Source organism: Haemaphysalis longicornis, unplaced genomic scaffold, assembly GCF_048455015.1.
Source record: "Haemaphysalis longicornis isolate Haplotype H1 unplaced genomic scaffold, Haemaphysalis longicornis Haplotype H1 scaffold_4, whole genome shotgun sequence".
In the NCBI taxonomy this organism is placed as follows: domain Eukaryota; kingdom Metazoa; phylum Arthropoda; class Arachnida; order Ixodida; family Ixodidae; genus Haemaphysalis; species Haemaphysalis longicornis.
Window position 1 is genome coordinate 3,852,213 of NW_027526361.1, and position 21,216 is coordinate 3,873,428.

General features: G+C 49.4%; 2 protein-coding genes across 11 annotated transcripts in view; both read right to left on the reverse strand.

Moving 5' to 3' along the window:
- The window catches only part of LOC144178128 (uncharacterized), a 90,559-nt gene extending 74,149 nt beyond the window's left edge, over positions 1-16,410 (reverse strand). Inside the window, exons 1-8 of one of the 8 annotated variants that reach the window (XM_077705675.1) lie at positions 16,125-16,410; positions 14,998-15,074; positions 12,345-12,483; positions 11,328-11,444; positions 9,614-9,664; positions 7,529-7,579; positions 2,675-2,936; positions 1,713-1,922 (exon numbers count right to left, since the gene is read on the reverse strand). In XM_077705675.1, the coding sequence (XP_077561801.1) occupies positions 1,713-1,922; positions 2,675-2,936; positions 7,529-7,579; positions 9,614-9,664; positions 11,328-11,444; positions 12,345-12,483; positions 14,998-15,074; positions 16,125-16,202 (985 nt within the window). In that variant the 5' untranslated portion in view covers positions 16,203-16,410. Of the gene's footprint in view, positions 1-1,712; positions 1,923-2,674; positions 2,937-7,528; positions 7,580-9,613; positions 9,665-11,327; positions 11,445-12,344; positions 12,484-14,997; positions 15,075-15,487; positions 15,924-16,124 lie in introns of those variants that run through there. The other 7 variants (XM_077705680.1, XM_077705672.1, XM_077705673.1 and 4 more) reach the window with 7 other exon arrangements.
- Positions 16,411-16,796: 386 nt separating this feature from the next.
- Positions 16,797-21,216, reverse strand: part of Sin3a (SIN3 transcription regulator family member A) — a 41,734-nt gene continuing 37,314 nt past the window's right edge. For all 3 annotated transcript variants that reach the window (XM_077705666.1, XM_077705668.1, XM_077705667.1), the window contains exons 13-16: positions 20,272-20,619; positions 18,259-18,434; positions 17,835-18,162; positions 16,797-17,423 (exon numbers count right to left, since the gene is read on the reverse strand). In XM_077705666.1, coding sequence (XP_077561792.1) covers positions 17,202-17,423; positions 17,835-18,162; positions 18,259-18,434; positions 20,272-20,619 — 1,074 coding nt within the window. In that variant the 3' untranslated portion in view covers positions 16,797-17,201. The remainder of the gene's footprint in view (positions 17,424-17,834; positions 18,163-18,258; positions 18,435-20,271; positions 20,620-21,216) is intronic.

Sequence of the window (21,216 nt, forward strand, 5' to 3'; positions counted from 1 at the left end):
AAAAATAAGACAATAAACCATTTTAATGAGCTCTGCAGTTAGCGCTTTCTCTAAACAAAAGGTAAATAAACAATTTGATGAATGTTTTAGAGACCATCTTTAGTATTGGTTGCAAACAAAATCGTTAGTTTCACACACAACGCCCCATGGGCGAGTCCACAAGAACCTCACCAGGAATAGCGACCTATAAAAACTTTGCTAAACACATGAAGTCACTGATTGATTCCCAGGGCTAGTCTCCACATATAAAACACAAAACAGCTCCTTCCTGCGCAAAAAAGACGATAGCACTGGCAGTCTGACAGGCATAAACGTTTGTCAGTTAAATCGCTCCTGTGGTGTAAATAAAGCTACCGTCCAACAGGTGAACACATGAACATGATCCCAAAGTGCACCAAAGAGGGGGCTCCGCCTCTAACACCAGTGCACAATGAATGCGTGATACCTTGCAGATGCCACAGAACCAATGCCGTGAACAAAGCTGAAACAACATTTTTTTACAATGAAAACTCGTGGCAATAAAACAAATTTTTAATTTATTAACCCACCCCTTACGTAGTACCCCCTCATGGGGTCTTTAACCCTTTGAGGGTCACGGCCGTACATGTACGACATCGGCAAACACTTTCAAAATGGTCAATGACGTACATGTACAGCATTGCTTGTATCTTTAAAAAGCGCGCCTTTTCTGCCAACTTCTCTTGCTTGGTATGAGCTGCCACGCTTCGGAAATACGTCAAATTTTTTCTTGCGCCGATGGCTCTTTTTATTTTTTTTTTATGATTTACTTCAGCGGCACGCCGGCTATTGCTTGCACATCCAGTAATGAGGGGGCGTGCTGGGTATCGCCCACCGGGTACCCGGGCGCCTCTCGCTTCTTGCCCCTGCCACAGACCAAGGGCGCCTGCGAAACTGATGAGGCTCTTATCTCCTCTTTTTTTGTATTTTATGAGCGGCGCGCCGTCTATCGCTCCCGCATCTGGCTGTGCGTGCGCAGCGGCTGGTTTCGGTATCGTCTTCCGGGCACTTCCCACTATTTGCGCCCGCGAAACTGATGTCTGATTTTGATTTACTCAAAAGGTGCCAGCTTGTTACTCTCTCGTTTTAATTTAGAATTTTTCTTGTGTTACTCACGAATAAACTACCTATATGTAACAACACAAACGATTTTCGTGTCACTTTATGGTCACCCTAAAAAAATTACGGTAATTTTTTCCCGAAACAGATTCATTCGGAGAATTTAAATCAGCAATAAAAAAAATCGACCCTGGGGCGCATTTGGCGAAAAAATTCTACCCTCAAAGGGTTAAGGAAATACAGTGATGTGATGTACCATCTTTGCCAATAACCCTGGGAAACCCAAACGGCAGAGCTTTCGATTAACCCCTCGTCCTTTCAAGGAGCAAAGCTTCGCCCCATGGCACGTGGACGTTCCTCAAAGCTTTTCCGCAGCAGCGCCGACTTCCCGCAAATGCTGAAGCTTTGAGAGAGCCGTCACAGATTCTGTTGGCCACCAAGCAAAGCGAAATTCCTGCCTTCGGATGTGCACTTGGCCAGTACAGCCACAGCTGTCATCGAGGGGGATGGGGGGCATTCTTGTGGGGATGGCAGAGAAGGAGGAGAGAGAGCCTGCTGCTACAGCAGGGTTCGCGTGCGAGGCCACAGTCACCGGAAGGGGTCAAACAGGAGGCGCACTCAGACAACCGACCTACCGGTGTTCTCCTTGGTGGCAGCTGTGTCGGCGTGTGCATGCTTGTCTCGGCGCCTGGCCGACTTTTTGGGCGGCTTCGTGGGGGCCTCCTGCTCCGCTGGGGCCTCCTCTGCCTCCGCCGAGCCGGTGCCCGGATCCGGCGGCCCTTCAGCGGGGGCCTCCTTCTTCTCCTTGTGCTGGTGGCGCTCTTTCTTGCCCCGCTGAGGGGAGGCTGCACACGGCAACAAAACGCACTGGCTCACCAGCCTGCACTGTGAACAGCTACGGTGCCGCAAAAGGGACTCGGGGCAAAGCAGCGTGCCAAGGAATAAGGCCCGCTTGGTGTTTAATAAAAGGAGTACCCCTGAGGGTGCCATCTTGCAATCATGGGCACCAAATGCCGCTTGGAAATAGTTTTCAGTTGATATTACTGCCGCAGTTTCGTGACAGCGTCTCCCTGACATCTCACAGAAAGCAGTGCGCACATTAGCCGGAAACAAAACCACCAAGCGCATGCATAAAGTACACACTGTAGAGGGGCTTGAGGAGTCTAAGGGGAAAGAGGGAGCGGGTGCCCTCAAAGCGTTCCTGGACAGAACGTCCCAGAGCCCCCCGCGGGCACTAGGCTCATGGGCTCTCGGCAGCCAAAACCATAACTGAATGGCGCTACCATTCGCAATGGGGACACACTGGCCCGCCTTCATCCGCGCACTGCAGTTTATGGCAGCTCATCAGAGCAAGCAATTGGAAAGGGTGAAATTTTGGTGTCGGTACTCCTTGAGAGCCAAACGTTTGGCTGCCATGTTTGCATTGGTGCCGAAGCCGCTATGCCTGTTCGCATAGTGGCATGGGCAAAACCCGCAGCTGGTTGTTCTCGCAGTTTTACAGGACTGCAGAGGCCTGCTCTAGCAGGTCGGAGCTGGACGGTGGAGTACCCTGAAGAGCCAATTAGATGAGCAATGCCTTCTGCTGGAACCCACTCACCCTCCTTGGCAGCCGGCTCCTTGGCGGGGGAGGAGGGAGGAGGTGAAGCAGGGGCCTGCTGCTCCTCCTCCTCCTCTTCCTCGTGGTTCAGCGCGGCCCCGTCCTCGGCGGCAGCCTCGCTGGCATCGTCCTCCCCTGCGGCGGGCCCCTCGTCCCCGTCACTGTCCGAGCTGAACCTCTTGCGCTTGATCTTGCGCCCACTGCGGCTGTGGGCTGTGGCCGCTGCCACCGCCTTGGCCCCCGACTCCTTGGATCGGCCCGCCTGAAGAGCGTGCAGGACAGAGTTAAGATCGGGGCACTCAAACGGGCACCAGGTGCGCTGGTTAACTCTTTCGTTACGGCGGAAAAACGGCCGATTTTGAGTGCTTCCACAAAACTATTTTTTACTCTTGAGCTAGTGGGCACATTTAGCATTGCTATGCATGTAATTGTAGCTTATAGATTGCTCTTACAAACACATACCAACAGTTTTGTGAAAGGTACAATTACTTACAGTTTATTAGTCAAATAATCAGAAAAAAATGCACAAAAAAGGATACACGCAACGTATATAGGCGATTGTAATGAGCCTAAAAATTATTTTAGGAATTATAAGATATTCAAATTGTTCCTACATTTCTTGGCTATGATTCAATATATATATCAACACTGTACACCAAGTTTTGTATTTTTGTGGGCCCGTCAACTTAGCGGAACTGACGGCTGTGCCACTCCTCGAAGCAACTCGAGCACAAGTCAGTCATGCATCCAAGCACACTTTTTGTGTTCTGACACAAAATCCTTTTCACTTTAGTGGTAAAAAACCAGAAAAAAAATCCAGTGACCTTGAGAAGTGTCGCGCATCACTCCGCAGCGGTAATCTGACAGGTAATCTGACACGAGTGCCAGGCTATCATGAAGGTGATAACGCGATTTGACGCGGTGCATTTGGCAAAATATCCCTACCGTACGTTGTCCAGACCCTACACATCAATGTGAAAGCCGCAGTCGTCATATGGGAAGCCCGTTCTGTTTATAAATACAGCCCAAATACCGCGGATGCCGTTTTCACAGAACTCTCCACTATCGCGGGTTCAAATTTCACTTTTGGCGCGGTCTCTTCACACGAAATATCAACAAAACATACTAAAATCGAAAAATGAGTAGTCAATAAATACGCCAGATGGCGTTAGTTGTCCGCCAGGCGCCATTTTTAGCTCTCGCGGGACGTTTGAAATCATCGCAACTCCGTGTCCGATGGCCTATGGCGCCGTACAAAAAGAGCTAACCACCATTGCACGGTGCCGCCCAATGGCAGTAACCGCAGCCAGGATGCTGGGCACTGTGAACACTACACTGCAAGGGAATTAACAGGCCACAATGGGGGGGGGGAAAGGAAGAGGAAAAACACGTTGGCCATCTCGAGAGGAAAGCAATGGTTCAGTACAACAAGCCCACTAACTGCTGCCTCCTCACCTTGTGAACATTTTGCAATCTACCAATGCCCAAAACACGGCTTGTCTCCCCCTTGCCAACAGTGGAGAAGCACCCAGACCGTTTCTCGTGTCAGAAAGACTTGGTGGACATTGTCGGCTGCTCCACTCCCTGAGCAGACTCTTGGCAAGCCCCAAGGCTGGCCAGATACACCACAGGCAGGGTTCACACCACAGGGTCCGAGTGCTGCCACGAGATGTGCGTGGCTGAAAACCCTATTTGCTGCCTTCAATATTAGGGCGAACACGAAAACAGGGTACTAGACGTTGGTCTTTATACATTGCAACATAACCTGAGCCACTGCTGCAGGTTGAGAGCGCAAGTAACCAAAAATTCCCCCGCATTTCCCCGAAGGGGAGTATGAGGAAGTGCGAAGCACGGGGTGATGCTATGAGGGGGAGTTTGTTGAAGTTTGGTGGCATTTTGCCCGTTAGTTACATTAACACCCCCTCGTGATCACGTTCGGCTTAACACGCCTCGTTTGTCCCTCTGCGGAAATCTTGGTGAATTAACGTGTATGTTCGAGAGGAGGAGCGCACCGCACCGCAGCTCACCGCAGCTGCGAAGCGCCGACCGGAGTGAAGGGAGAGGAGGCGCAGTCATGTGAGAGAATGCAGAACTAGCGGGTTTGTAGTATCACGTGTACACCACGCAGTTATCAAGCCGCTATAACGCCGCTGAGTCGCCAACGCACGCCGCTGACGACGTAGTTTGAATGCGTTAAAGATATAAGGCGCGTTACTAACACTGATATCAACGTCGCGTCCGTGGCTTAGTCGGTAAAGCGTCGCGCTGCGGCCGGAAAGTCCGCAGATCGAAACCTGGCGCCGGATGCTGTTTTTTTTTTATATAGTGTAGTGGCCTGGCTGGCGCGCCGAGAGAGAGTGTTGCGAGCTGGAGAGTAGTAAAGGGGCTTTAGGAGAGTAGGCGAGGGGGGAGAGGAGGCGCTATGCGAGCGCGACGATTCAGGCTCGCTTAAGAAGTGCATTCCCACTTATTCCTGGCCAATCTCCCACGTGGGTATGTGCCATGTCAGCGGCCAGGCAGGGCGCGCCCATCTCCCCCCGTTGCTAAGGAAGACGAAAAGCGTGCGCACCCGCAGCTGTTGCTATGCGGACGGCGGAAGGTTCGGGGTCGCTTATAAAGTGCATTCGCACTTAAAATGCAGAGATTGTCGCGCCAGGTTACTCTTGAGAGTAGCAACGATGTTTGCTCAACCAGCGCCATCGGAATATCAGCTGCTTCCAGCATCCATTACAGCTTGGGGGCGAAATCTTGAGCTGACAGGGGTGGAACAGGCTACATGCGTTTGGGAGCAGTCCCGGGAGCAGGCAAAAATGCCTTTTGTAGCAGATTTGGAGCAGCCAGAAATGCCGACTGGAGCAGATGTAACACCATTTCACAGCATTACGGTGCCTACCTAACCTCCCTACAGGTCACTGTGCCAGACCCCTACCATTTACGTTTTATCTACCATTTATATCAGGCATTCTGATGTGCACTAGAACCTACTCCGAACCAGTAACACACTCTTTGCACTATCAACATGCGAGTTATCTGCCTTCTGCCCCATCAAGCGTGCTGTTTTCTCACCGTTCAGTCGAAAGGGATCAGATAACAGGCCTTGCTTCGCGTCAACGGCAGTGTTTAAGAGGACTGGCGTTTTTACGTAGAACAAGGTGTTTGCTTGTATTCCGTCAAACAGCAGTGTTAGTGCAAGCAAGTTGAACATAGCTTTGCCTTCGCCGCAGCCACAGAGTTGCGATTGCTGATGAACATATACCGTAGGTTACGGAGTGCTAGAAGGCATGATTAATGTTGGCTGGGATCTAGCAGGCATGCAGCTACGGAAAGTTGCAGGCAACAAAGCTAGGATCGTCAAAAATGGGCAGCTAAATTGATGTTCACCTCCAGTAAGCTACAACCTTTCATGTGAATATTTTTATGTTTGCGATGAAACACGAAAAAAGTTTACTGCTAGTCATTTCCCATTGATTGTGGAGCAGCGGCCGACACCGGCAAACAAAACCATGGAAATGCAACACAAGGAAACCCAAGGAGAAGTTGGATTAGGCATGTAGTGCCTGCGGCATTACAGCTAAGCCAAAGCCCAATTTCATAGCCACCCATAGCATCGATTAACTCTTTCGGGACCGCTCCATAGGCCATCGATCACATATGATCGATGGTTTCGCGAGCCTGCAGAATACAAATTTTGGCTCGATGGAACACCTAGCGACATCTAGGAGATAGTTTGAAAACTGGAGTTTTCAGTTCTGTGAAGTTTCTTTTTTTATCGCCAGGCGGCAACGCATCAGATATTTTATTCTGACGGGCAGTGGTTTCGAATGTAAACAAACATGGCGTCATACTCGCGCGAGCGCGATAAGAAATCCGCCTCGTCTCGTCTCGCATATCTTCGCCTTCTACAGTTGATTTTAACGATGAGAGTGGCAGTGAAGAGTCGGAATGCGGCTTTAGAGATCGGATTTCAGCTGGAGTGAGGTTTCTGGTGTCGATCAGCCTGGAACATCAAATCGCGCTCAAAGGTGGGTGCTGGTTTCAGTTTCAATTGGCTCTGGAGTAGGTTTGTGCGCTCGAAATATGTTCTGGCTGGTTTATATTTGTTCGCTAGGGTGTTAACTACCTATGGTGGTGATGTCCTGCCACCAGCGCAGAAACAGATCAAGTTTTCGCCGAGACGAGAGCCAGGCGTGTACCTGGGCGACGACGTAGCCAAGGCCTTAGTGCCAAAGAGATCACACACAAAACAAAAAACCAGTTACACCTAGCCGCATCAAACTTTCGCGATAAATAAACAAAGCATTGTGTTGGATTTTGTATATCCTGAAATAATTTTATTCTTTTTTAATGTTTTTATATTTGCGCTTTTTTCTATCTTTTTCTTTAGTTTTTTCATGAAGTTCTTACTTTCAGATTTTTTCATGGTTCTGTCGTCAGCGTTGAAGTAAAACTTGATATTCTATGTCAAAGAACATATAATTAGCTGCATTTTGGTATATGCTAAGGCAGGATGGTGCCTTTGCTTTATGTAATAAAAACTTTGTACCGAGACCTCCCTTTTTCATCACTTTTTCCGGCGGTCCCGAAAGAGTTAAACCGAAAACGCACTGTTTCAGCCAAGTTTCAGGCATAGGGCACCATGGCAGTTGTATCTCGCTGGTCAATTCAGGCGCTTCAGCACAGGACAACTCTGATAAACCGAGTTTGGCGCAACAGAGGCACAGCTGTTCAACCCCTGCCTGGAGGACCACGCCTGGATTCAAGCAGCATGACAGCGGTGACCGCGTGCACAGCCATGCAGCAGTCACGGCCCCTAGGAAGCATGCAGTCTGAAGACCCAAGGGACACGTGCCGTACCCGTTTTTTGGGTGGCTCTTCTTCAGCAGCTTTCTTGTCCTCTGCAGAGTCCTGCAAGAACGGGAAGCACAAATGCCTACAGCTGGGCCCCTTCCAAACAGGAGGGCTTGCCTAGAAAAGCCCAAATTTCAATTTTGCACTTCATCAGTAGAATGTCAAGCGCAAGTGGAAAGGACCATGACTAAAAAAAAAAAAAGACAACGAAATCCAAATAAAGTGCACATTTCCCATGCATGCAATAAAACTGTGCACAATTTAATCTGCACACAATTTAAAGGAGTACTCACGGGAAATTTCAAAGCTGGAATAACCATGTAAAAAGCTTCCTTTATATATGGAGATACCCCCCAGGAAGTTTCACCCATAACCGTTGAGCATAAAGTATTTTAAATCAATTTGAATTTTTGCACGCAAAAGAAAGCTTCGAACAGACATTCCTTCGACATCGCCATCACCTGCACTTGCTGTTTCTGACCACATTCGTACCTGCCAGGTACATACATACCTACCAGGTTATGGTTGATAGTCGTTTCGTAAAAAATTGGGATTGGGTATGCTCGCAAACAGGGTCATGTTGGCCAGCGTCGTGCCAGACGAGGCTGACAGCTGTGCACCTTCAGCCGGCATAGCACGCGTCATATGCACTGGTGCATGTGTGTTCACAAACTCGTTCATAACTTTCATTGTTTACCCAACCATTCTTACTGCTACAAGAAGAATGTGCCTAAATATAAGCCCACATAGCTCATTCTGCAAGCTCTCATCCCTCTTGAATTTGCATTGGGTTTTACCGGCCTCAGCCAACTGCAATGAGCTTCCCATAATGCATCACCAGTTCAGTGCGGAAAAGCAGCCAGGGCGTCACACGGTTATTCTCCATTCTCATTATCCAGCATCTTTAATTTTTTTGAAAAGAATTTGGTGTCAGTATCCCTTCACAAATTTTTGTTCCCCAACAGATTTCACAAGCCTTGAGAAATTTCAAAAAATCAGCCACCCCTCTGTCGAAACGCTAACGATGGGCAACGCAACACTTTCCAAAATCAAGTCTAACATCAAACAAACCAACCCAGAACCTGTGGTGACCCCCGCTTCCCTACGCCTCATCCACACGTTTTGGCGAGCTGGGAGCCTCCGTCTTGGGCAGCCGGAGTGCGGACCTCTTCGTGACCCCGTGCAACGCGCTCAGCCGGCTCGCCGCGAACGTGTGCGCAGGGGAAGGAGGACCCCTTTGGCGCCTTCCACCGCCGGGACTCTGCTCGGAGATTCAGTGGTGGCCAGTGGCAAGGGAAGCCCCCCTTCCCGCGGCTGGAGGTCTCCACGGCTTGAGCGAGCGACAGTCGCGTTGCCTGGTTCTTGGATAGCAGGAGTCTGCCTACGGCATGAGAGTACTCTAACCAGTGCGCGAGTCTTCCCATTCCGCTGGGGCTAGTGCCTGTAGCACTTTATCTCGCAAAGCTGGCCGGGGTCCTCTGTTATCCCGCACACAAACTGGGAAGGAGGAGGAGAAAACTTTATTCTAGCAAGTGGTCAGAGAAGCGCGGTGGCCGCCGGCCTAAGGCTGGTGGTGACTTCGGTGGCTCTTTTGACCAGGGCTTATTGTGGAGCCCGGTCGGAGCTACCCAACGCCTCCCTCCACTGCTCGCTGCTGGCGACTAGAGGGAAGGGACGGTTTCTTATCGGGATGGTTTAGTGAACTCGATTGTGCACTTTACACGAACATTCTATGGCTGCCGGTAGCATTCAACCGTCGTCATCGTTAAACAGAGGAGCGCATAACTTTTCTGCCTAATTTTGCTCGTCCATGCACCCCTCTCCAAATCCAAGCTGCTTCGACCGTGCTGGAGTGGCGCAACTGGACGGCTTCATAACGCAAGGGACCCAGGCTTGATTACGATCAGAGGAAGCATTTTAATTTTTCTTCATCACTGTCAAAGAAAGATGGTTTTCCTGCAGTGCGTACTGGGTGGACCGCAGACGCCGTCAGTGAGAAGCTGAAAGCTTCGCTTTTTAATGCAGCTGTTTGTCGTGTAACAATCTAGCAGCCTGAAATTTCAAAAGCCTGCAAATTTGGCAACGACTTACCTTAGACGTTCGTTTCCTGCCTCTTTTCTTCACTGGCTGCGGTTCAGGTTTCTTCAAATGCAAAAAAAAAAAAAGAGGTTGTTTATGCAGTCATTTATGAAAGTATTTCTTTCAGAAGTTGGTGTTTAGTACACACACATATTACATATGCATAACACGTACCATACACATCAATATACAATGATTGTCTACGTAAGAAGCATCTTTAAAAATGCAAATTTCGATTTTATAGCAATACAGAGACTGATCATTTGTAAAATCTAAGAGGTTTGTTTCGAAAACAAAAATACCGACACCCTTCCCAACAAAAATACTAAAGGGTGCTTCTTGCTGAAGTTCCTTGAGCAGGAGCTATGCAGTGATTACGAAGGAATTTCTGCTGCCCTGCAGTGGCGGCAGCGCACCATTTACTGAAATTAAAAGCTAAACTCAACCGACAATACCTGCTACTCAGCCAATGACTGGAAAAATTGACACAAGCATTTGTTTACTTTCTAGCTGATATCACCACAGATGTCAATGTCAACAAAAACTTGTATGAAGTGTTCAAGTTCGTCAGTTCCCCAGAATGCTGAAACTGCTACAGACAGCATTTGGCAACGAATTGTCTCGCGTGAAACACTTCTTTTAACCCTGGCACTTATTCGTCACAGGACTTAAATAGTTTTTTTTTTTTCCCAATACACGTCTTCATTCATTTATTTAAATTTTTTTACAAGGTGGGCACTGACTAGGCCTGCTGCCACTGGGAAGTTTTTCTGGCCACTGAGAGTAGTTGCTCCACTCTCAATAACCTGGAAGAGCATGAAATTGACACCACACCCCTGATTGTCCGTCCTGCACTTATGATACAGATGTACAGTGCAAACCAAAGTGCCCACAGAGACGAAGGTGTTTACCATTACTTTTTCAAACATGCAGGGTTCACCCGTTTGGCTGGCTTTTGAAGTTAATGTTGAAGGCGAGGGAAACACACGAACATCACGGAGCCCTGCCAAGCGCTCACTCTATAGCCAGCAAGCTGACAAAAAACTTACTGCAGAGAGCAAAAAAAGCATGATATTGAAGTGCTGAACTGAGCTTGGCTCATGCTTGGCCACAAGCGGCCCAAAGGTTCTGCCTTGCTTTGGGTACCAGCGCCCGTGTGTCGTATTCCTCACCCTTCTGTCCTGTTCTTGGCGTGTTTGGTCCGAGCACGACAATTACATTAGGCATAGTACTTGTCCATCAAAAACAAGTTTTGTGATTGCCACCTCGGTGGCACGTTCCTCTGCTTGACCCAAAAGCGTCCCTCTTTTAGTCTGTAGATAATGTGCGAATGATTCAGCTACACAAAAGCTACGAATGCGAATGATGAGTTGGAACAGACAATATCATGCAAGGGGATGAGTGCAGTGAGAGACTGTTGTCTAGCCGTTTTTAAGACATCGAATTGCCCCTAATTCCAAGGCTTTAATCTCGCCGAGAAACCTGTGAACAGCTTCTGCAATACTACCAGGCTTAAACTTTGATAGCAGAAGTTATCCTTTTAGATGTCGGATTTACCATTATCGGCATGCTGCACTAATGAAAGCCTTCAACACACGCACACCCACAAGCAGCAGCAGCGTCCCACTCAAATGTGCCACATTTTGGCCAGAACGTGGCTGGTGCAGGGCTGCAACAAGCAGCCCTGCCACGGCCAGAGGGGGCGAGGAGGAGGAGGCAGCCTCACGTTCTGGGAGGGCTTCTCGTCAATGATCAGCTCCGACTCCTCCTCTTCCTGTGCCTCGGGCTCACTCTCCGCGGGTGCAGCCTCCTTCTTTTTGGCAGCTTTGCCGCCAGAGGAACCCTGGTGGCAAGAGCAGCACCCGCATCCTTGCACTCCCAGCACGCACCCACACATGCCACGACACGCAGCTTCACCCTTGCACAACTCCGTCCAACGAGCGGCAACACTCGCACTTCTTCAACGTACTCCCGTTGCGAAACTCCGCTTTAGAACACCTGCTCCCGTGAAGCTGGGGGAAAAGTGTACTGGCCAGCCTCTAGGGGACAAGAACTGAGCTTCACTGAACATCTGCTCGATAGTAACAGCTTCATTTTCAAACATTAAACTAGGCAATGTTTACCAACATTCTCACATTTTTTTTTTCATGACTTACGGCAGCAACCACAAGACAGACAGCAGGTCCCTGGGAACCGGTTTTCCCTACACGGGGAGTTTTGCAACTGGTGGGCATCGAGTAACTCTGGCAACAGCATCCCGAGCCTATCCTGTTGCCTGCTCACTGCAACTCAGACCAAAGCGCAGCAAGCCTGTGCACAAGAACTGGCACTGTACTGCGAACAAGGCCCTTGACGTACTGCACTTTTTCAAACAGCAGCAGCAGCGATGCCTGAAGTCACCACTGCCACACAGCACTCATGTCCCCACTTTCCCACTAACACAGCAGTTACGAGGCATGCATGCACAACCGAGATCCCATGGCAGCTTAATTTTGCTAGTGCCTTTACTTCCAAGGCAACTTCACAAATACTTAACAAAAAAAAAAAAAAATTACCGAACCAGCAAAATTACGTTCTCGGCAGTATTGCCTGTTCTTTGCCAGGCAATAATTGTACAATGCACAAAAACAAGAACAAAAGACACTCCCACCAGTAGCCGTGCCCCTGCACTTGTGTTTCTTTTTGAGGAGCAAACTTGTGTGTGCTCGACATGCGAAAGCTGGAGCCCACCATAGACACTCACCCCGGCCCCGGGTGGCTTGACACTGGGGTTGTGCTCAATCTCCCAGAGGCCCTCGTTGAAGAACTTTCTCTTCTGTGGTTGGCCATACTTGTCCTTGAACTCCTTGTAGGGGAACACGTCCTTCGGGTTCAAGGTGGCCCTAGAGCAAGGTCATCGCAGCAATGTGCCCCTCCTTTACAAAAGATCCAATTGCCGAGGGAAGCTTTAACTGCTAAAATATCCGAGACCTACATGAGGATGTTCGGCTTCCCCTTTGTATGGGGGATACAGTGCGCACAATCCACAGCACCGGGGCATGCTTACGCAAGCCTTCTTTTGTTTTTGTGCTAGCTCTAGCCGTACTTTTCTTTACCTCTATTCTTGGAGTCCTCTTCATCACCTTCACTGTCTTCCCAGTTCATTGGGAAATCACCAGTTCTCCCACACTAATTTGGACAGATGCACACACATCCAAACAGAATGCAACATTTTTTTTTGCACCCGCTTCCTTCCAAAGCTCTTCACCGTAGCACACCTTGACCACACGAGACCCACTGCAGAAGAATACTCAGGGTTCGTACAGGCTTCAAAAGCGAAAATTCAAGGGTTTTCAAGGACCAGAAAACACATTTTCAAGGCCCCCATCTAATGTTCTATCTGGGATTATTTATAACTTTTCCAACACAATGCAAAAGTTTTTATTGCACGATGCCTAAGCACATTAGTGCACATTTAGATAGGTGCTAACGGGTTCGTAAATGCTCCCCCAGCTATATTTTTTATCTTATGGCTGGTATTTAGAGGTTTTTCTTTTTCCTTTGTGTTTGCTGAGGCTGTTTGATTTCAAAACTTAGTTAATGTTGCCTGCATCTCCTGCTTTGGCAGCAAGAGTATCAGCTGAAATTAAATCCGCAAGTGTTTCTGCAAGGCAGGATGAACAACGTACACGTCCACCATTTGCACGTAAAAGCAAACTTAGATGGTGCGTACAAGGCACAGCAAACATGCAATGACCGAGCGTCCACAGACTCGATGGTAGATGCAAGCTAAAGAACAAAAGCTGGCTTTCACTTGATTGTATTGTGACAAGTACCTGCTCCCAATGTTGCTTTGAAATAATAAAAATCCACCAAACTTGTAATTTTACGCAATACACTCACACTTGATTATTACAATGTTTCTTTACCTAAAGTCCACGATAAACACTTTAAATTCTTGTGAAAAGACAGGGCCATTGATTCTCTCTGGAAAAATCAAGGGTTTTCAAGGACCATGTAAAAATTCCAGGACTTTCCAGGCCTTGAAATTGACACTTCAAAATTCAAGGGTTTTCAAGGACCTGTGCGAACCCTGATACTCTTTTAGGCGTCCTAATGTTCTTTTGACACACACCTCAGCTACAAAGCTAACACCAATATGTAATTCGGCGACTTCAACAGTTGGTGCATTTGAGACCAGCTGCCCCCGGAGACCACAAACAATAGAAATCGCCACAATGCAGCAGAAGAGTGATGTAGACATTGCAAGCCATCTCTTTCTTTATAAGCACATCCACCAACAGTAGCTGTCCCAACAAGTTTCTTAAGCATCAACTTGCGTTAATCTGTCCCCTCTCAAAAATACGACTGTCCGCCAAATCACATCATTCCTTAAAAACGTTGCCCTTGGCTAAAAAAATCCATCTTTCTAAATGACCTTGCTCCTGAATTTTGTCAACAGTGTGGCCACAATGTAATCGATCCAGCCCTTACAGTGGCATAAAAAAAAAAAATGGAGCCATATAGTTCACTTGCACTATCACTACTCTGCAAGCACCATGCACCAGTTGATCTGAAGAATACTCAAAATGCAAAGCTACATAAAAAAGGTGGCCGTGAGTAATGTGAGAAGCTATCGCATCCCAGCCATGTTTCCTTATCAATGGCTCGGTCGGCTGCCTCTGGTTTCTTTTGGGCACAAGAGGTGGTCAGTCCGATTTGAGAGCTGCTCGTCAAAGCAGGCCGTCCGGAGTGCCCTGCAAGCTGCAAATGCGCTAGGCCTGCCCCTGCCTGTTCAGCTGCACGTGTGCTAAGCCTACAATCAGCACCATGCTCACCCTGTTTCCATGCATGTCTGTACCTTCATCCTGTTTGCAAACATGAGGGAATGATGTGTACAGGTGCTTACCACGCTCAAGAGCTTCCAGGTATTTTCGCAGCTCATTCGTGAGAAACAATTAACGACAAAACTAAGAAATGAACATTTCCTTGTGCATGCAAATAGCACAAGGTTCACGGGAAGGCGCACAAGAAAATAGCTGCATTTCATATCCAGTGAACTGATGCAGCTGCAAATTGACACGTTTGATTGAATCCACATGGAACGTACCTCAAGAGTGCGTATTTCTCAAGCACTGAGAAGTGCTGACAGTGTTTGGAAACCTAACAGAGAAACAGTAAGCCTAACACGAGAACAAAAAGGCACACTGCAGAAAAGGGTGTGCCACTCCACTAGCCGCAGAAATGGGCAAGCCGTTTCTGCTTCTGATGGGAAGAAGCACAGCGCACGGCAATGACATCCGGGTGGCCCATCAAGCCTCACATGGGCGTACAAACCGAGGAGGCAGCGTTTGCAGTCACACTTATTTTCTGAAAACCTCGTCAGTGCTAAAGGTATTATAAACAATGGAACTTACGTTTCGTAGGTGCCATAAAAGAGCACCGAATACTTCAAGCTCTTGGGCTTTGATTTGTCCCCAATGGAGTCTTCGACCTGAGAGAAGAAGCAAACATGCATAATTGTTTCATGCCGTCCAACCCCCTGGCGAGTCAGCAACATAACATTTCCAAGAATGCAGGGAAGAGGCACAGGCGCCTATCGGTAACACCTAAGCAGTATAACCGGCAATGCGGGGACAGCTTGAGATGGTGACAGTTTGTTCTAAATTTCAACTAAACAAACACTTTAGGTCTTGATTCAAAGTATCCGCGTCGCCACCTGTAGCGATAAAAGAAAATTTAGTTGTAGCGCATTTCCAAAATGTGTTCCGATATTTCGAGAAGTCTACACGTACAAAGCAACAGTTTTGCGAAGCAGCCGGATGCAACGAAATCTGCCCCTTCGATAGGCGTGAACAATTTCATTGAATAAACTGCCGGCTTGCAGCGTCAGAAATGTTGGATTACCATCTGGTCTGCTTCCAACTTGCGAATGCGAAGTATAAGGGGATAAACTAAACACTGCGAGCTGACATTTATTATTACAGTTGACGGGCCCCTTAAAACTGGACCAATTTTCAAATCACTTGTGAAGAGACGGCTAGCGTTGTCGTCTGGCAGGCCGATTCCCTGAACGAGCATACACGACATGGTGACGCTAGTTTGTAAATATGCGCTACGCCGGTTCTGTTACAGGGCGAAACATGCGTTTGCACACGTAAACTGCACCGGCGTGCCCCGAATACTGTAGCATTGAGCAGCTCGCCCATTCGCGTCACTTCTTCCACGCGCATTCGATTCTCGGGGCTGCCGCTCAGACGCCAAGGGGCGAACGCAGACCGAGTGAAAACGTTCCCCACAGCTCGTTATGCAAGGTTTCGGCAGTAACGGCTAGATAACTTCATTGTTCCTTTCCTTCAGGCAAAGAAACCATGAAGGCGGCAAAGGCCTTACACAAGCCGCAAAGGGCACTCGACCGCCGGTGGCTGCAAGCAGTGCCAATGCCTTTTTAAAATCGCTACTGCTCACGATCATAATCACTTCGAAAGGCGGTCGTATCACAGCTCACACAAAGAAAGCAAGGGAGCAAAGCTAACGAACTCACCCTGGCTGGCCACGGCGGGTAACCGCGCACCTTGGCAAACACGCGATCTCCGACGCCGAACGACTGTTTCGCAGACATCTTGACGTCGCTTGCTCAATGCCTCAAAAAAGTAGTTGTCTACAACCGCACGAAAAGCGTCTTTAAAAGACAAACTGCCGCTAGCAGTTCCCACAACGGACACACATTACTTCAAATAAACAACACACGCGGCACTACCAGCACTACTGCTTGACTGCGCGCGGCACTCTCGACGGCGGCGGTCACAACTAGGCCTAAACCGCCCAATCCCGCGAAAACTCCCAATAAGCTAAAAAGAAAAAAAAATTGAAAAGAACAACGGTTTATACCGCAGGCACTGCACCATTAATAAAGAAAAACTGATTAAACTCTTTTCTGGCTACTTTAATGCAGCACTCGAGCACAACCCGCGCGCGTGCCCTTTGTTTCCGCTTTGTAGGCGTTCTGGCAGGTCCGTCGCGTCCTGCGCGTTCAGCCTCACGGGTGAACGGTAGCCATAGAGGTAGCCTCGGACGGCAGCTCCAGTTTTAAACAACACATTTAAAATCCGCCTTCTGTAAAATTTGCCGGCTTACCATGAACTTCAACGAGACGACTCGTTTAGCTTCTAACGCAGCTGCTTGCACAAGCGACTCAATGAAGCCAGACACTGTGGACGTGATGAAATGTTATATTTATAACTCCTTTCAAATTGAAAGTGACAATATAAATACTTTGTACACCATCCGTATTAAACAGTCACTTTCTATGGCTCTTTTATTTCAACACTGCAAAGAACATTTCAATCTTCTTGAGGGTCGAATGAAAAATTTACAAACATCCAACAGCACATTGCTGCTGGAGTGATGGACATTGCAAGCCAACCTGCATGAAATGACAAAATGCTTAAAAATGGGAGAGGGGAGAAAAAACAGGGACATCTCTCTCCTGCACGGTGGCTTGCGTTATGCACAAGCATCATACACAGCTTCTTCGGGATGGTCTCATTGTTGCCTTTTACAGCCTCTGTACACACGATTGCAGGCACGCCCCACCCCACTGTACACTTCCGGACACTGTTCACGACCGCACCAGGGGAGAAGTCCGGAAACGTCGGAATGGGCGGTAGGGGGGCCGTGAGCAGTCTTGCACTTGGATACAGTTTGTGGTGCACTCGTAGCCAAGGCCCAGGAGCCAGTCCTCACACATGCTGCTTTGCTCACTGCTCACACTCCTGTCCAACCAGCCCTGGTGCCACTGGCCGAAGCTGCGATGCATCCGCTGGGAGACCTTCCGATGAGACTGCACGCAGGCGCCCCGGCGTTAGCAAGACATCGTCATGGCACGTTTCATGCAAGGCACTCCTCACAACTAGTGCTCATCTAATGAAATGGCTGCATGCTTTCTGCAGTTACCACCACGCTGATAATAACACCCTTGAAGGGCTTGCGAGGTCACCCCACACATTATAGCACTGCTCTGAGAAAAGCTAAGGACAATTGACCAGACTCTTGCTTTTCAATAGATGGGAAAATATGGGGGCCGTTGGCATTTATAGGTCTAGGTGTGCGACACAGTTATTCGTCACTCCCTTACAAGCCACTCTGGTCCACCCAATGAAAGGTCATTGGGGAACGAGCCAGCATGGCATGCCCACACTCTACGATCTTCCTCTGCACTTAAATAACCTTGGCCGGCGGCGGCAGTCCTCACCTGCTGCGCTCTTCGCAGTGCCCGCCGGTTGTAGATGTAGCTTGAGCTGTTCACAACGAACACCATCTTGTAGGAGTTGAGGTTGAACTTGCACTGAGTGTCGTCCACCATGTCCGTCTTGGCCGCACCAACCAGGGCGGACGCCGCACCGCCCATGGCTGCCGCCGAGAAGGGCACCTCGTCGTTGGTGCTCTCGTCGTTGGTGCAGGGGCTCTTATTGCAGGGGGCGCCACCGTTGCCGTTGCTGGCATTGTTGCTGCTGCAGCTGGCCAGCTTCTTGGCTTCGCTCTCCTGCTTCTTCACCTGCTGCCGCCGAGCACGCACATTCCTGCACAATCAGAGCAATCCCTCGAGATCAGGGTCCCTAGAAAGAAGGGGAGGGGGCCACGCAGTTCCACGAGCCAGCTGCCCCAGTGGGCCTCACCGTGGAAGGAAGACGGGTTTCTTGGCCAACTGATCCCTCAGCTCGTCCGAGATGGAGTCTTCCCCCACCACATATTTGTCCACGTACTCAGACCACTTCTCGATCTCTACGGGGTCCTCGGAGACATCGCTCTCCGTGTCAATCAGCTCGATTGTCAGCCTGGTTTCCTTGTGGTACTGCCATTCACAAGAGGAGAGAGAAAACAGTAGGAGGAGCAGGTTCATGTCTCACGCAGACGCACACAAATGTTGGAAAGTGCTGGCGCCCACCTTCACAAAACCATTCCCAAGCTTTGGCTGCTGAACCCCCTATTCAGTCACACAAGCACTGTTAGACAGTAGTCAAGGCACATAGGCAAGACATGTCCTGCTGCACACTCACCAGCCCTGTAAACAGTCTTTTGATTCGCTTAGCTCTCGTGCTGCTCATCCACTTTGTCATCATCATCATCAGCCTGCCCACGCCCACTGCAGGGACAAGGCCTCTCCCATTATCTCCAATTATCCCAGTCCTGTGCCAACTGTGACCAATTTATCACCGCAAACTAACTTTATGCCGCCCTCTGCTACGCTTGCCTTCTCTAGAGATCCACTCAGTTGCCCTTAATGACCAGCGGTTATCTTGCCTTCGCATTACATGCCCTGCCCACGCCCATTTCTTCTTAATTTCTACCAATATGTCCTTAACACGCATTTGTTCCCTGACCCACTCCGCTCTCTTCTTGTCCCTCAACGTTACACCTATTATCTCCCGTTCTATTGCTCACCGAGTCGTCCTCAATTTAAGTTGAACCCTTTCAGTGAGCCTCGAAGTTTCTGCCCCGTAGGTGAGTACTGGTAAGATGCAGCTGTTACACACTTTCCTCTTCAGGGACAACGGTAGGCTGCCATTCGTAATCTGAGAATGCCTGCTGAATGCACTTCCTTTGTCCCTGCCAGGCAAATACCAGCTGACAATGACAGAACATTAGAAACCTTCGGACCTGAACAAAGGGCGAATATACTCGGGAACAAGTTAAGAACGGCACCAGCTCATGTACGGTATATCACTCCGCCTAAGCGACGGACCCGGATGTCAACGGGCGCGCGCGTTTTGAAAGGAGACTGCCACGAATGCGTGATAGCGTCTGCCTTTTCTCACGTAGTTTGTTTGCCGTCGCTGCAGTAGTTTATAAGCATATTAGGTCCAAAAAGATACAAAAACGGCTCGTGCCATGTTCAAAATATTCCCAGTAACGCGCTACTTGTGCTGCGCGGAGTGACATCCGGCTGCGGTGATGAGGCACAGCGGCAACTTCGGTGCCGTTCTTAAGTTGTAACCGAGTATAGTAGCAATGTCTGGCAGGAACCTGTCTACGGTGAGAGCCAGATTGACTTGCCTCGAGCAATTCCCCCGAAATCAATGCTGTTCAAAATGTCCGCTTGAGAATCCACTACAGGGGCTCCCATCTATCAGCACAAGCTGCTCTAGCGCTCAACATTAACACATTCGTGAAGCTGAAGACTGCCAGCAGTTGCTATTTCTAAACTCCATTCCTACAGTGTTTACCTTGAACCTGGAGGACTCTTCCGGATATGCATACCTCAGAGGAAAGAAAACTAGGCCACAGCAAATGTACAACAAAGAGATGACTGCGCATAGAGACGAGACCAGGGAACATACTTGCTCAATTTTACACTTGATTGCTTTTGAGGTTTAACACTCCGACACTACACAGGCAATGAGGCGCGCAGTAGTGGAGGGCTCCGGATTAATTTTTGACCACCTGGGGGCCTGAGAATGTACCCCTAGACCAACATTGGCCCCTTCCTTTAGCATAGAAACAATAAGAGCACTGCAGAGACGCAAGGACAAATGTGCACTACCACTCCCGGTCAATTCAGCATTTGTTCATGAGGAAAATCAAGGAAGGATAAACGCAGTGTGCACTTTGCTGTTCATGCTGTGCGGCCATAGGCTGCAATGAGGAAGTTCCTTTGGCGAATGCAGCTCAACCGAGTGACTCGTCCCTACCAGCAGCAGCTTGAAGCAGTTGTCGTTGACGAGGGCCTGCTCGGCCCGCCGCTGGTAGGCGGCCTCCAGGGCTGCCCGGAGCGGGGCCGTGGCCAGGGGCCCTCCCGCAGCCCCCGCGCGCTGCTCCTCCAGGAAGAGCTGCGTGCACCGCAGGCAGGCCTCGTCGCAGACCACGTGCTGCAGCTGCCGCACCGCGTTCTGCACCACCTTGTCCAGGGTGAACACTGTGTAGGCGTGGATGCCGAACATCTCGCGCAGGGTGTCCTCGTACTGCGTGCCCTCCACGTTGCCATCCAGCAGGCTCTTGACCAGGTCCAGAAACACGGGGTAGTAGTCGTCCACCTCCACCTGCGCAGCGCTGCCGCTAAAGGCACGACCACCCCCGGAGGGCAGCAACCACCCAGCTGTGCTCAAATCAGGCGTTCAGGCACACACACACGAGGAATTATCAGTGCACAATTAGGCAATGCGGCACTGCCTACGTCACACCTGAAGCCTCCAGATATGACGACGCATCATGGGACCCTGCAACTGGCTGAGCTTGAAATATTTTGTATCTACCAAATGCCTTAGGTCACATTTCCTCTTTATGGGAAGCATAACACTTGACCCCAGCAGACAGTAACAGGAGGCGAGCACTGTATACACCCCGCTTCAAGTGCTTGAGCCCTTTCAAGCAATGCTGCGATGAACCGCTCAGCATTGCCCGCTGTCTGCACGCTTCACTAAAACGCACGCCAAATTGTCCGTCGGCATTTCTTGTGACGATGTCTGCTGTCCTCAGAAGATATGACCGTCGATGCCAGAAGTGGTGTAGTTGGCCAGCATCGCTAAGTGGATGACAGCTTCAGGGTTGTCAGTCCGTCTCGAGCGTCTAGACGTTTGGGGAAGTGCTTCCGGTCTGGGAAGTGCCATTCCGTCCATTGAAAAACAACCATACCTATT